The 17,260-nt window shown below is 35.7% G+C and overlaps 1 protein-coding gene across 1 annotated transcript in view; it reads left to right on the top strand.

Annotated features, from left to right (window-relative positions):
* The window catches only part of LOC100745933 (decaprenyl-diphosphate synthase subunit 1), a 52,781-nt gene that overhangs the window by 27,129 nt on the left and 8,392 nt on the right, over positions 1 to 17,260 (top strand). Inside the window, exons 2-4 of the mRNA XM_003487401.4 lie at positions 9,378 to 9,530; positions 14,228 to 14,361; positions 16,113 to 16,254. Of these exons, the coding sequence (XP_003487449.1) occupies positions 9,378 to 9,530; positions 14,228 to 14,361; positions 16,113 to 16,254 (429 nt within the window). The remainder of the gene's footprint in view (positions 1 to 9,377; positions 9,531 to 14,227; positions 14,362 to 16,112; positions 16,255 to 17,260) is intronic.

The raw sequence follows: 17,260 nt of genomic DNA, 5'->3' as shown, positions 1-17,260 counted from the left end.
TTGATATCACGTATATCTCAGCTACGAAGTTTCACGCGTCTTCACCGTGATTTTCATCTACCTTTCTTGCAGCGTCACTAATTGTAATTAACGTCTCGTTCATTCCCCGAAACAGCAATGAATATTAACGAACAGTTAAATAGCCCCGTCCAGTATAAAGTTAACACGATTAAAATTCGATATTATTCTTAAATTGCAACAGCATTATTGGCTTCGGTCTCGAGGTTATTTTTCTTTCTCTTTCTTTCTCTCTCTTCTTTTTTCTTTTTGTTTAACCTTCCTCGGGTTGCTGAGAATAAAAGATTAAATCGTTGGATTAACTCAGAGGATATTTTAATTATAACTTTAAACAATGTAAAAAGTATAAGCGCAGTTAGCATAAGTTGAATCTTGACAATTGCGTGGAGTATACTCTGCCACGACGTTCAACTTATTAGAATCTTCTTGAAAATTCTTGAAAAGCGAAAAACGAAAAGGGTCTACCTTTTTTACTGACAATAATGCTCAAATACTTTGGGTACATTTACGGTTGACGATTGAAACGCCACAGACAAAGTAATGGAACAGCAAATAATTCCAAGAAGAAACGTTTATTTGAAGCGAAAGAGGAAGTTTCTTCGACGATATTGCGACTTGTAATTATAACGATATAATGCCCAAGATTAACATAGTCGGTCGATTTATTGGTCAAACTTCTTGTAAATTAAGAAAATCTATAGGCTACCGAACTAAGGTATCAGACAGAAATCTTAGGAGTTCCATTCAAATCACGTGCATCCAAGGCGGTTACTTTAGTTCTCGAAATCCTGAACACATGACTGATCCTTGACTTTTACATCGAATAAATTAACCGGTCAAACGGATTGGTTTCGGATTCTCCGATACTGCATTTGTTGAATAATTCCGGGAAATGGACCCAATTTTTAAAAGTATCTCAAACCTGAATAAACATCTTAAAAGTACTAAATATTTGCCCTTTTGTGCAGCGGTAAGTTGTATTTCAGAATATAGATTTATTCACTTGTTAGAATTTTGTCTTCTAATATTTTCCTATATATTCGAGAATATGCAGAGTCGTCACGCTAGTCGCCGAATTATTAATGCTAAATATAATTTCAATTTAAAGAAAAATTCTTTTCTATTTAAAGAATACAATTTTATTAGCGTGCGTATAAGTCAGTCTATTGCAAAGTGTTGATCTTTCCACATCGAAGCCTTTGTACAAATTACGATCTTATCTAATTACTAGACTGCGGATTTTTATAAATCTAATTAAAGAAATTAAACCTAAGTGGCAACTCATTTCATTCATTGAATATTACGATAAGTACCATAACATTCAACATTTTTTTGCATCTCTGCATTTTCTGTATTTTCGCAATTTTTCCTCTTCTATAAATACATAAAAATCTACTCTCTACTAATTTTCCTGTTTAACATAGAGTCATAAAATTGTGAAAAAGAAGTCTATAACGCAGAACTCGTGACTCGTTTATTAGTTGGTAAATTAGCATGCAAGAGGTCTTGGAACAATGTAACGATAACGTGCAATCTCTTGCGGACTGCAAAAAGAAATGCGAAATTCACGGTACTCTATATACCATGGTATTTCAGGGTTAACCACCTTTCTACCTTTTTGCACGAGTTATTATTTAATTATACTCTTAGCCGTCATCTTCGATTGCAACATACGCGTGTTTGTGGGGCAAGGAAACGGGTAATGGGTGGAGAAAAAAAAAAAAAAAGAATCGTATGTTAATCGTAGAACGGTGATTAACGAGCAGAAAATGAAGTAAACTGTCGTTCGTAGAACGGCAATGATGACGATAAAAATTATAATACATACGGGCGTGAAACGGGGCAAAACTCGGAATTGGTTTGTAAATAAAATCGGCTGCTAACTAAATTTACTTCACACATTACACGTTTAGCGATGTTACGTGATTATCGTCGATCCTCGTAACAATATAAGGAACAGGGTCAAAGAACGTTTGGTATTTGTTTCAAAAACATGTTCATTTTTGGCACAAATCAATATTGGCTGCGAAGCGTCTTTCTGTTTTCGCTTGTTTGGAAGACACTGTGCGAAATTCGAAAAATATTTGACGGACACTTTCACTGGTTAAGAGATTAGCAATTCAACGAACGATAGTTTTAGCGAATAAATTTGACCGGTAAGATTTTTAAGAAAGAGATTTCGCGCGGGAAGATCACGTATATCAAAGATCAGGCTACTTAGAAATTCTGGTACGTATTGGATAGCACGTAGAATTTTATTCAAGAATGTCAGAGAAGATATGTGATGGAGTATCGTGTTAAGTTGTTAGGTTCATCTATTTATATATCTAATATATGCCATACATTTGATAGCAAATGGAATTAAATGAAAGTCTGTCGTTCGGCAACGACGAGAATTTTATCGAAAGAATTAAGAATTAAGAAAGTTCTGACTAATGAAAAATGGGGTTCATTAACATCGACTTAATGATTTACTTAATGATGAATGCCCAGGAAGCACGGTTCTCCTTTCGAAAATATCTTTGACAAATTTAATAATTTGACAATTGATATATAGTTTATAGTATATTGTAGCGTGTTCGTGTCTTTATAGTATTTCAGTGTCCTCGCATCTTTGTTACGCTTCTTCGTTGTAGATATTTCTTATAATGTATCTTTATGTGATCCGCGTAATATCTTTTTGCCTTTATGTAAAACAGTATTATTGTTTCTTATAATACCTCTTACATCTTTGTGAACTACACTAGATTTATCGTAAAAAAAAGAAACTTTTTAAAATAGAATTTTGACCTATATATGAATAATATGGCAATGATTTGGAATCTTGGCAATTATGTATAATTTAATATAAGAAAGAAGGAACGCACAAAGTTGTTTATGAAACTTCTGCCTCCTAATGTTAATCTTTCTCAACCATTTCAAAATATCTTCTGATCTTGTATTTGTCATTTAATATTCATAAATGTACTGTTAGTAAATGCAGTTAACGGTACGAACGAAGTGATTTATGAAAATCATTGATTTTTCGACTAAGAAATCTCAATAAACTTTATGGACGAGTAAACACATGTGGGATAGTGTAACGTCAGGGGTAATAAAGGACGTGGCGTGAGGGGTAATTGTTTATAAACGTTGTCAAGATATGTTAATGTTGTCAAGGAGTGTCGTGAACGTTACCAAGGTTTGTTAAGGGAAAGATGAGCATGGGAAATGCTGTCAGAGTTGAATTTATCGTGGTCGAGTGAAGTTCGTTGTGTTGTTGTGACGTAGAATTAGTGAGAAACAAATACGCGAAACGCGGTATTATATTTTGTGAGAGTGCAACGATATGGTATTTATCATACTATTTTCTGTTAACCTATAATATAACATTTCTACATACATGGACAAGATTTTGTACTAAATCGAGGAAGGCTCATCACGTACTTTCACATTTTTTGAGTTCACATCCCACTTGTTCAACTTTCAGACGGATCATCGGTCTCAGATACCAAAATTTCTACCAGCTGTAATTTCGTATCGGATCCTGCATCGTGTTTTTCTCGTCGTCATGAATAATTTTCAGGATTATTTAAGGGAATTGGATACAAATTGGTGAAAGTACGGCACATCTGTCCGCCAGGTGTTATAATTAATAGATATGTATGTGTAATAAACTGAAGTCAGAAGGTGAAACGTGCGTTATACACGTTTATAGTGATAAGATTATAGCGATAGACCCCTACTTATTATCCAATGGAGAAAGTAAATTAGAATTTGTTCAATTTTAGCAACGAGATAAAACAAAGGAACCGTAATCGTTCTTTTGCTGTCGATAGTCCAAATTCTCATAATTTCTTTACTGAAATCATTGCGTATGATGTCGTTCACGATTATTTGCATAATTCATTGCATTAAGTGGAACGTTAAGTTGATACTTGTGTATGCGAATATAAAGTAAAACTTAGTCTGTGATAAACACTCGTCCGTTATAGGACGTACTATTATACATTTGTCTCATCAACTATAATTCAGCTTTGTAAAATTATTTTTTCCCATTTTATTTCTCAAACTTCCTTCTGGCCATATCGTATATGTTGTTTTCTCGTTGACAACGAAGTAATCGGTCTAAAGAGAGTGAAATAGAAACGACTGTAGAAAGAAGAAGAAACGTTGGAATAGCAGCAGGGTTAAAATAATCGAAGCACGTGAATGAACATCACATTATGCATGCTCCACTCTAAACGTTAATTCATTAGCCTTTGCACTCCGTAAGCGGCTGAAATCCCGTTAATAGGAAATAAAATAAGCAAGGAGCACGTACCATTGATGACGCAAAAATAGCATGTAACAGAAAAACTGGAATCTGGTGCACGCTGCAACTTTGCGTTTCCATGGTTTTGTTTGATGCGTTAGTTTCTTGTAGATTGGCCTTGAGTAACCAAGCAGCGCATAGAAGAGGTAAAAGTGGGGTAGTGAACTTGCCTTCTACCACGAAACTAGTTATCGAAGAATGTAATAAGCGGATATCGTGCCGTGGAAATCACATGACACGCATGGACACACATCGAACACGGTCATTGCTCAATGTTGCATATCCTCCAATAAACATATTGGCTGCTTCATATTAGATTCACCTGTAGCACGTTTGCAACCGTGAAACTAACCTCGTTTGTCATCGTCGAACAAAGCAAGTTTCAAAGAGACACGAACTATAGCGCTGTAACTACCACGCACTGTTTTAACTTCATTTTTATGAGTGATCGTATTCTAAAGTGTACGTAATGTATCAGTAACGAATGATCTAACGACGCTCTCTCAGAATGTTTCATTGCTTTCAGCTGTTCAATGTTACACGCTGCAACAAGGATTTCGCAATATTATATAAAATCAATATTCCTTGGATTTTCCATGTTCATAGGATATGACGATAACTTTAGAAACGTAAATCCCATGTCTATTTTAAATGTAAACATTCTGAAATTTAATTTGAACGTCCGGCAAAGAGGATGAGAAAACAAAGATTTGCTTTTTAAGTAATTATATTTGCGATACAATTATCACTAAGCAGGGATGATGAGCTGATTCATTACTGGAATTGTTAATCTCTCGAATATAACGATGGTTTCATTTCTATTGAATATAAATAATATCATATTCATAGATTCGCAAGAACTAAAATCTAAAGCGCAGAGGAAATCGATTTGTCTTTACTATTAGTGCTATAATTATAGAAAGGAGATAATTATGCTTCGAGAATGACCGGGTTAGAAGATTAATCGTTACTTTTTCTACTAGTACCAGATAGCTAAATATCTTCAAATATCTCGAAACATTGCTGTACAGTAGTAAAACTGAACGTCTTCTGACAATAAGATGTCCTGGTTTATGACACGGCAAGTTTGGAGGACGTCTCTAAGATGTTTGTGGGACATTGGCAGATGTATTTCAAACACGTAGAAGATGTTTTTCTGCGTCTGGATGGACATCCGTCTTGTTGGCTTGTGAACAAGAACTTACTGTTGAACTCTAGTTATCCTAAACTGTCAACGAATGAATACACGCAGTTCATCTAACCGGAGTGCATACAATTCATTGATCTTTTTTATTATTTACGTTATTTACTCTACATAGTGGAATTTCGTGTTAAATAATTGCTGGTACTAATTGCAAGAAAAATTTCGTTTAAATAACTACGTTTCTTATCGACTGGCTGAACGTTTCTGTGAGAATTTAAGAAAAGATGAAATTAGTAATATGAACATAACTTGCTTCATTATACTTGTGAAGAATGAAGCGAGAAACAGCCTCGCTTCTTTTTATTCCTTTGTATTGACGTATTAGAAACACTTTGATTAATCGATTGTCTCGTTTGCACGAAAATCGTCTGGAGAAGAGAAAGAGTTATAAACGTTCTTATCTATGTACATCGTTATCGATCAAGTATGCATAAAACGCATGAATTATAAAGAACATTTACCAAGTAACTTCGTCTTCGTTAACTTTTAATTTCATGATTACAAAAATTCCTTCATTAACAGATAATTCGATTAATAGATTAAGAAAAACATCGTAGCAAAAGGGAGAAGAGATAAGTTAAAAAAAATTAGTATATATGTACATATATCGCCGCAAATGTTTAGCTTAATTTAAAAGTGGAATGGTGAACCTTTAACCACAATGCAATTGCACAGGCATCGTGTCTAACGCGTCCCTAACGGACACGAGTGTTATTTGCTTGTCGTGACCTCGATTAATCCACCGGTAAAGATGCGAACTTGTGAAACAACGTTACTGCCATTTACTTGCATCCTGACATGCCCAATCCTCTGATCTCACAGGCTGCAAACCATCGAGAAACACCGTACGTGTGTGCTGTTAATGAAAGAGATGTGACGAAGTAATGGACATAAATTAAAGCATTAAGTCATAAATCTGTAGGAAGATGACGATACCGAACAAGCTAATCAGAGCTAATAACAGTACTGGGTTTAAAAAAGAAAATAATAGGATTTATATTATTTAAGCTGTTGTCTAAATTCTATCTGACAAACTTTATTGATATTTTGATCATCTTCGACTTTGTGGATTTCTCAATCCCATTCAGTAGGTCACAGAATTAATATTTAATCTTTAAGGAACAAATGAGTTATTTCTATAAGTTTTTTTAGTGGGAATGGTTTACACACACGCAAGGTGGTTAATTTATTACTGTACCGTTTAATTTATTTATAAAGATAGTCAATCTGACTTCTGAATGTCTTATACGTTCCTCTATATGGGTACATAACTAAAATTGTCGTTCCGAGTTTCAACGCATGTGAACTTTAACCCAAGTCAATAATTTTGTAAAAGTCAATATTGCGTTGATGCAATATTTCATTTGGGACTTGTTATAGGTGAATTTACATTGTCGAACTCTACTATTGACTCTCTTTTCGTCGTTATTTCTTCTCTCGCCTAGATCCTACAGTTCTACGAAGTTCGAAGAATTTGAAGAACAATAAGACACGCTAAAACGAACAAACTGGCTGCAGAGCTTTCTTGTTTGTAGAAGCTTAGTTGCGAGACTTTTTGAAGTACCTGTTATTTTAATACACTCTTTTTTATTTCGCTTGCATAGCACATAAGTTATACCATTTAATTTCATCAATCTTTATTTAATTTTTCGACGTTTATACAACTTCTACTCATTGCTGATGCTTGGGTCATAATTTACCTGAGGTCTCAGCTTCTTGCCAACTTCGTGAAGATCGCCGTATCTCCTCGACTAACAGTACCTGTGCCTGTGACTAAGCCTGTCTCCTTTGTGGTCGCCGTTCACGGTAGATCAATGCTCGGTGAATGCTAAGAAATCGTTGGAAATCAGAATCGAGTTTCGATGACGAAAGTAGGCATCGATGTACGTCGAGCGAAAGAATGTCGTCCTGGCACATCGTCGTTAAAGTGGCGAGAACTGGGAAGGAGAGACGTCGCGTCGTCGCCGCGGTAGCCCATTACGACCATTACGTGCCCACGAAACGTAAACAGTCACAGGAATGACGGATCTTGCAAATAAGAGTTGCAACTTTCTGAAACGCCGTATTACGTATTCCGCGTTGTCTCGTCGGCGAGAAATCGTCGAGAACTAGGTGAATTTCAAGGGTTACCAGAGTAGAAAGACCGGAAGGAATATAGGAATGCAGGTCTCTTGCTGATTCATTCTTGCTTCAGTAGTAAGAACGATTAAATTCTTTCGTGATAACAAAGAATTACCACAATAATGAAAATGATTGTACGATATGTCTGTTGCATGTTACATAGATATTTTGCATACGAGAGATCTCCTGGTTGGGCTTGTGAAGATAAATGAGTAAAATAATTGGTCGAATTAAAAGCAACCTAGTTTGAAGAAAATAATGACCCTAGAATAGATATACACGTGTTAATTGCAGAAAAAATTCTGTATCTTTAACTTTATAATCTACAAATTTTATACTCTACGCTTTTACGTACGGAACGTATGTTGTTTCTTAAAAATTGAAACATTTCCACTCACCGGGATATCCTCTATGAACACCAATAACTTCCTCCTCTCTTTTCACTTGCTTTGATTTAATATCTCGAGCGTGACTTATTTTGGAGCTAAAATTTCCTTGGAAAAATTTCTCATATCAATTTTGCAAACCTAGAACAGTAAGACAATTAAACTTTGACACGCACGACTTAATTTGTTCATCAAACACCCGATTTGTTAATAGAGAGAAGAGATTGGATTATCAATTGCGGTAAAATAATGTTTCATCGTCGTGTATAAAGTATTCAGAAAATTATAGATTTCGTGTAGCTCATTGAAGGAAGTAGGCGAATATCCTGTTATACCGTCCTGCAAGTAGTAAAATCAATAATACATGCGGCAAGCCACAACAAGTAGTAATTGACAATATATGATCAGACTAATGACGCGCTGCTATCTATTACTACTATCGTTATTACTATCACGCGATGTGTTCAACACATTCATAAAACGAACGTTCCACTAGCTACATGTCAACGTTTGATAGTTACGAGCATATGTAATTCTATATTGAATCGTTATAGTTCACGTGGTTTGTTTATGTAGTATATTATCCTCATGCATGATACAAGAATGAAACCACTTTATTAACACGATTACACGTTCCGATTACTGTTAGCTACTGGAAATATAATTATATGATCGTTCAAGTAGCATGAACTTTGTTTGCTTTTTGCGTACTATGTATCATGATTATCCGATAAAAATTTGTCTTATTAATATTCGTCGATATAAATAGGAAATTATTGCGAAAGCATTAGGAAAGGAAAATTACTGATTATTTTTTAATCTCTTCTTCTTCTTTTATTTTTATTGGGAATTGAAATAACGTAGTATACCGATAAAATATGTTCTTTTATGTTTTACAATTCTTCTATCTCGTGGAACGTGTATCCAAATTACAATATTTATGATGCATTTTAGTTTTAATGATATTACTTAGTTAAAGAATAATAATGTAAAAATGTTGAAGCGTAAATAATTCTTCACGTGGAATTTCGAATTTTGGTAAACGAATTTCACTGAAATTATCGATTTCAATTGCAATAGAGAAATTTCTTTTGCAATTTCCTAATATTTCTAATTCCTAACATTAATATACTCGTAAAATATTTCACATGAAAAATAAAATATTTCATTTTACAATTGTATTTAATAGATTTTAATAAATACTCATACTATGTCATCCGAATCCTTTATAGCCACTAAGGCATCAAAAAACGTATCCAAATTCCAAGTCAGGTCTTTCAAATCACGTTCAAGCTTTCTATCGCGTGTGAGATCTTCCCTTCCATTATTAATGAATTCTTCTTTTTCCATGCAGAGTAGAACGAGCACGCGGGACTGCAGGACGAACGTCGCAAGGATGATGAGTTCTATGCAGACACAACTGCCTGGATCCTTGCATGATTATCAAATCGACCCTTACCGACTTCTCGAAGATGACCTTAAAGATGTCTACGATAATATACGAGAGGTCAGTTAATCTGTATGATTCACCCATAATGCAATAATCCTTCATGATCTTCATGCGCAATAACATCATCATACTAATTAAAGACTGTTTCTTCTTTCCTTTTATGTTTTATCGAGATATTACGCGTTTCACGTGTTCACTTTCTATAGAAGAACGCGCCTCTCTTTGCAGGCAGACCAGTTTAGTTAGTCGGGAAAACGTGGAAGTCGAATTCCTTAGACAGAACTATTATATAGTTTTTTTGCGAGGAATTACAACAGAAATTGGCAAGAAAAATTATATGTTTGAGAAACAGCTATGAAAGAATCATGGAAATTTTAATTGTGATCGCGTAGCCGTCAGTAATTAATCACTGTTGCTAAATAGCTAGTTTTTTTTATTTATATTACAAAATTCTCGAAATGATAATGGTTAGATACGATACAGTTCTAAACAATTTTCGTTGTACAAATGTATAACAATGTAGTAGTATGTGTAACGGTAAGTGTACAAGATCTATAACATGTATTAGCGTAGTAAATATCGTTCCTAGCCATTAATTTGCCATTGATTCGTACATCCATTACATTACATGATTCAAACATCTATTATTAAAATTCTTAGTAAACAAAATCGAATAAGATCGTGTTTCGCAAAAATTCATTGTTTTAAAAGTATAACGAAGATACAGTGGAGACTTTCGACAGGCAGTAGTTGGCAGTAAAATTTGAAGATGGATCGAGCGTAAAAAATTTCAAGAAGTGCCGCGGTTACCTTGAACGAAATCAACTCGAATCTCCGAATAGTTTAAGTGGCGCAACGAAATCACGATAAATTTCTCTCGACTTCGCAAGAATCTGTAGTCTTATCCACTCTCACATATCGCGTTTCTTCGAGCCAAGTCCAACAACTCATTGAAATCGATTTCCTGCTACCATTTTCGGTACAAACCGTATCGATTCGCCTCGAATCGCCAAGTACTTCCGTCACGACATTTCAACAGGAAGAAGGTGGTTCAAATCCGGAAGAAAAGAACGCCAAGTATCACGCGTAATCGCCCGTACAAGGGAGAGTATATGGATCCATCGATTTACGTCATCGTTGTCATCGGACTTTCCTTATTGTTATGAGATATGGTAAAATTCCTTCGTCGAGAATATGCAAACAAGCAATTCAAGAAATTGAATCGTTCGTTCGATTAGGAATTCGAATAGGAGTTCGTTGACTTCTACAATTATTTATAATTGGAGAGATCGCAACAATAACGATGATCGATTCTTGTCAATCGTTGCTTTTTTTCTACAAGTATTCTATTTACAAACATAAGGATTAACGAAGGATTATATTTTAATTAAACATATACACTACACTACACTACTTTATCGTATTGCTATTTCGTTTATTAAACAGTCCATCCACAACAAACATTAATCGTTGAATTTTCCATTCACCTGTCAATCGTAATTTTTCTTCTCGCAAAAAATTGGATTGTGGATGGTTAATATAAATATCTCGATGTCTTAATTTATTTAATATTTACGTATATACGATAGTTTGAAGATTTGTTTCATTTGTCTTTTTATTTATTGTTTTTCGTTCGCGTACCCTGGTAAGGTACTAATAACTACAATTACGTGTATTTAAATAGTATTTACAAGTTTAATTTGGCACGGTTGACTTACTTAGTGCCGTTAATTGGCAAATAATTAGCTAGCTATTAGCTGGTTTGGCGGATTAGTACAGTTTTGTATGCTTCTATAGGCGGCACAAAAGATCCTTTTCAATTTGAAGATGAATATTTCTTGAAAATATTCTCCGTAACAAATCATCGAAATAATTGAATTGTTGGAAATACCGCTTATGTGAATTATCTATGCAGAATCGTTTAGCAACACGCAATTATAAATATTTATAGCAAAGAACGGTGTTTTCATGAATAGTCGGCTTGTGTCTTCGAACGTCTAGCGAAAGCAGCCCGCGACTTCACGGTCTGCATATATGGCCGAGAGTAGAACTTTTACTTATAGTTGACTGTTTAGGTTCTACAACAATTGTATTTGCGTATGCACGTGCAAGCGCGTTTAGAAAGCACTTTTTCTCGCCGCGACAATGGAACGTGATAATACTGACTCGCCACGCAATTACATGCCATCGCTGTGGTGTCATCTTTGTACCCGATTTTTCGTGGTTAATTTGCTCGCAATCTGCGTACGCTTGTTCCATTGAATGAATTTAGTACGGAACTTCTTATAGTACGTACGAAGATTTTCGTGAATGACCGTATATTATTAATTTTCGTTATATCATTTTTATTCTTTTGTATTGTTACATTAACTGTCAGAAATTGATTGATTGATTGATTGAGAATTTGTTATTCTGTAAGTTTACGTTTTCGTGACAAAGTTACAAAGGACGAACATTTATCTTAGCTTTTACGTAAACTATTTTTTTTTTGTATCGAACGTGTCTCTGAAATAAAGCAAAAGGACACAAGGATTAGAATTATCGTAGATTAGCATGTGAGAAGCATGAAGTTGGCAAGTTCCAGAACGTTGCTTTTTTTCTCTAAGAGAAATTGTAAAAGGAGGCAGGAGGAGGCGCGTGAGTACCTCTGTCTTCCGCTTCTTAAGAGTAGAACATGGATTCGTCGGCTCTAATGCTTCAGAAGAATGCGACTTTTCGTTTCGCTCTACTTTCTTCAGGTTAATAGACAGAGACACAAATTTCAAACGCGACGGATCCGAATATTTCGGTCCAAGGAAATTTACGATCGGTTTTATCCGTACGTTGAAACATTCTGCAAAATCTTCACGAAATCAATCAGCATAATGTCCTCGTGAGTTACTCAACTCGGGATATTTCCATATTGTCCGTTAGAAACTAAACTCGACGTAGAAGTTTATTATACGTTTGATACGATTCTATATTGAGATAAATTTGCATAACTTCTTCGTGTGAGAACGCGAGAACTTTTATCGCATATTTGCGAGTTCTGTGTATGTTCCTCAAATTATCGCGATTCATTTGAATATTCTGCCGATTTGTTTGAAATTTGTTGGAAATCCTACTTTCGACATTTTCCACATTTTTGCATATTACGTGCGTTTGCTGGCTTTCGGTATCTCCAAGTCTCCCATGAATGCTAAAAATCTCGCAATTCGCTAGCCATAAAAAAAATGTGGAAAGTTCAGAGGGTAAAGCTCGAAGTGCATTGGTCCTTACATGGTGAACTTCCGCTCACGTGTGCGAAACGATCACGCGGAAAGTGTCTCTGACGTAAGCTTGCGAAACGTGTTCTGGTAACGAGCGTTCCTTTCGACTTTGGCCAAATTCCAGGACGAACTTTCAGCCGTGTATCGAGGTTGGAATTCAAAGCGAATCGGTCCTCGCCTTTTTAGCCTGCTCGACCTCTTCCTTCTATCGGGTGCTTGCAACAAAGTCCGTCGCCTGTGATTCGTTTCGTCACGTATGCTTCATCATCATCGTGTTATGGGCATCGATTGTCTATGCGTGGCCCAACCAGTCGCTGATAAATCGCTCTGGAATAAGATATGTAACGCCTGTATTGAATCGAAATAAATGTGTAACGTGGAACGAGGACCGATTTGTACGAGCTTGTCAGCTGGAACGGTATTTCGAACAGACGTTCTAATACCACGTTCTCCTTCGCGGGAGTAACTGCACTATCATTTAACGCAGAGACTGGGTCATTGACTGGCGATATTGTAACGCGATAATGATGATAATTAGGATAAAGGTAAAATGCTTTGGTTGTAAAAGGCAACGGTGCTACGCGTTTGTTGTTAGAGACGCGATATTTAAATTAGGATTGGAAATGTTATTGTATGCGATAGAGTCTCTTGTATTTTTAAGTTTTCACGAATCTTCAGCTCCTCTGCATCCTTTTGTTTTTTACGTGCTTTTTGTTTTTCTTTATATTCTTTTCTTTTTCAAGCTTTTTTATTCTTTTGGATTTTTTCGTTTCTTTTTATATTAGCTTCATTATATATATTTCATGTATGTATTTCATTAGTTTAAAAATAATATTTTCCCTGCTGACTGCAAAATGAGATCGATCTACATACATAGATTCCTCATTAGCCTTCTCATTCAACCTCGATACGTATACGATAAATTATTACACACGTCGTTATGTAATTGACGTAAATGGCGGAATAAAAAATAATGTAAATTATTTTGAAATTTGAATTAATTTCTAACGATTATGGTAACACGATCTGTATATCACCAATTATTTAAAAACGTTGCTAAATAACCAACAGTGACATAGTTCAAGGTTTTAGGTCTTATGAATATTCCACTCGCACTCGTGCATACTCAACATAATATAATATTACAGGGCTTATCATAAGGCCAGCTACTTACAAATCTGACAAAATCTAAATTAAGCATCCATCATTTTTTTAAATTGTAGTTCCATTTACGATAGAATTTTATGTCCCAATAGATTTCAACGATGGCAGAAAAATGATAACAATCGAACGATCGTTGTAAAAGCGATTTTGAAACGGATTAATCACGACGGGATTAACATCTAAACTAAATGAAGTAAAGTGAGTAAAGCGACGATTTAGTGGAGCAAACAGATGGATAATTTTAACAAGAAACGAACAGAAGCGTGTCGCGGCTTCTTTAACATTCACGGGTGAATTCCTTTTCACCGTTCGAAGTCAAGGTTACGTTTGCTATTGTTGCAGGTACTCATCAGGAACACGACGCAAAAGGAGCTGCAAACTATAGCGACGTACTACTTCGACGGTAAGGGAAAGGCGTTGCGGCCGATGGTAGCAATTCTCATGGCACGGGCTATCAATTACCACAAGGAAAGAAAGTGAGTTGTGAGAGGCACGCCTCTGTGCGGATTCTTACAAGTTCGCCGTCGATAATCATGTGAATTTTCTCAATCAACCAAATTACGCCCGAACGAATTATATTCCAAAGAATCCGTACTGTTCAATTCATCTCATCGAGAGGATTTGCCTTCAGAGGTGTAAGGCAGGCTAAAGGTTGGCTCAATGAAAGAGCAATTTTTCCTTTTGTTGCACAATCGGTAATTATAGTTTTACGAGCCATTGATGTTTTGTTATTTCGAATATATGTTTGTTAGAAAATACTTATAAGAAGATTTCCTATGTATCTATCTGTAAGAATAACCACGACCTTCGCAGGATTAAATAAAGATTATGGCTCGATATTAGTAACTCATTATACAAACGGCTGCCAGAAATCTCTGGCTAAAGAAAATCTGTTACATAGCTTACGAAGTACGACGTTGTAGAATCTTTTGCGAGAAGAATGCCTATCAGCGTATATTTTAAATTATTGATACGTACATGCCTGCCAAGGATATTCGAATGGCTGAAATGCCAATGTACATAAGTCGACAATTTTTATTTAAACTTGACTCTGTTGCACACGAACAGAGGATCGTTGTTTTTAAATAATTATTTCATAAAGGATACCGTTCTAATTAATATTATTTTATATTTTATTTTGATATTCTAATATTTTTGGAGACGTATGTATTCTAAAAAGCTAATAGGGAAGACTCGTGGCATTGAAATCTCGTGACACCTGAGTTGTACTTTCGAGAGAAAGAACGCGACTTATAAATTTCATTTTTACTGTCAGGCTCGTGAAATTGAACAGTGCAAGGTGAAAAAAAACAAGGAAAAGAAACGTAGAAAACGGGAAATATAATAGTCGATGTACATGGTTTATTATTATGCCATGTAAATATATGTTAATAGGGGCGTGCTTTTTCATTTGCCGATGGTCGCAAGAAAAAGTAACTTCACCAAACGTTTAGAAAGCATCGAAAGAATGCAACTGGCTAGTCTCCTCTCTTTCTAATTCATAAATCGCTTTGAAAGTAATTACTTGTCGTTGTGTGGTGAACTGACTACAATGAATATGAATGAGATGTCCCGTGAATGAGAACTAGTGTAACGTACGCTATCACATATGCCTGAAGAATCGTAAATAGTGGTGAGCGTGACTTCGCGTTCCAAGATGTGCCAAAGATAAACCCACGTCTCACGAAAAGATCTATACAATTACTTGTCAACGACTTATACGATCGACTCTGGTCTTTGCTAGATCGTTCAACGTTCTGACGAGTTCATTCATTGTAATACATTTTATCCGATAGTCACATCTACAAATTTCGTGTTAGCAATACCTACACGTATTTATAATTTAAATTTATACATTTCTTAATTTTCCTATTTGCGTAAACAAACGATCGGCGTTCAGCTTTTTGAACAAATGAAAAATTACTTACTTGTATAAATTTATTCGGTACTCGTAAGACGGTGACACAAATAATCGTAAATTCTAAGACGAATGTTGAAGAATATTTGTCTCCATTCTTTTCTTTTTCATTGATAGAGTCGAATGTGGCTTCCGGGCGATTCAATCAATGAGATCTACCTATATACTTAATTCTTTCAGGATCCAGTTCTTCCTGAAATTCTATCAGAAATATCGCTTTCTATTAATCGTGACTAATAGGAACTCGACGCGTAGATCAAAGCATCGAAGCAGCAAAGGATTAAATCAAGGGTGCTCGATTGGTTTCAGTGGTCTCTTGGATTCGCAGCGACAAGTGGCGATGATCTCCGAGATGATCCACAACGCTTCCTTGATCCACGACGACGTAATCGACCAGCCAGACTTCCGCCGTGGCAAACCTTCTATCAACGTCGTCTGGAGTCAAAAGAAGGTAAGTAAAACAATCCACTCCCACGTTCAACCAAAGTTCAAGCTAAGTAGATATAAGCGGGTAAACTCTATGGTTCGAACACTTCTTCAAGATTCAATTCTTTTTTTTTTTCTTTTTGTTCTATAATATGATCAATGACTAAGCGTTAGCTCAAGATCAATGTACCTTGAAATATGAAATATTATTGTAAAAATAAATATTATCATACAGATGAAGAATGATTTCATACTTGAAAAGGTGAACGATCACTTCTCAGGCAATCGTTCTGTTTCTATCTTTCTCGTGTTTCCTAGTTCTTCCTTTTTTTAACGAAACGTATCGACCTGTCGATTTCTATCTGATCGTTTGAACATCTTGAACACGTGGACGTTTCGTACGATGCATCGTGAATTTCGATATCTTCTCGTCTATCGGCCGGCTCGCGTTGATCGATGGAAACTGAAACTCTCTCTGAAATACCGTAGGAGAGAGAAAGAGAGAGAGGGGAAGGAGGCTAATGCGATTCATGACTGTACGCTGACGCTGACCGTGCACGCTTTCCTGGTCTGCAAGCGGAAACGGGCCATCTTCTTTCGGCTTACGTACGATCCGGCGGCGAGATTTCAAAAAGAGGAGTTGACGTTCAGTCGCTTCCTTTCGACGCACGAAGAAAATTGGCTGCGCGATTAATGATGCATTAGAAAGAGTAGAATGAAATTAATTTGAAAGTTGATCACCTTCTCGATTAGGTTTCCTGGTAGCTATCTGGTATTAGGGCCAAGAATCTACCTGAACGCTCTTTGTTTCACAATTGCGTAAAGAACATTTGTAGCGAGGAATTCTTATTACGACTTTTACGAAACGTTCTTATTATTAGACCGCGGATGTTCATGTGTTGATGGAATATTTTAAGATGCGAAATTTTGCGGAATACATCGCGATATAATGCAATAAAAAAGATATATAAAATGTGCAAAGTAAATATAATTATAGTATAATTATTTAGTAGGTGAAACAAATCGCTATT

The sequence above is a fragment of the Bombus impatiens genome, unplaced genomic scaffold (genome assembly GCF_000188095.3).
Source record: "Bombus impatiens unplaced genomic scaffold, BIMP_2.2 scf_0151, whole genome shotgun sequence".
In the NCBI taxonomy this organism is placed as follows: Eukaryota; Metazoa; Arthropoda; class Insecta; order Hymenoptera; family Apidae; genus Bombus; species Bombus impatiens.
The sequence above is the reverse complement of the archived record's forward strand: the minus strand, read 5'-3'. Positions and strand labels throughout refer to the sequence as shown.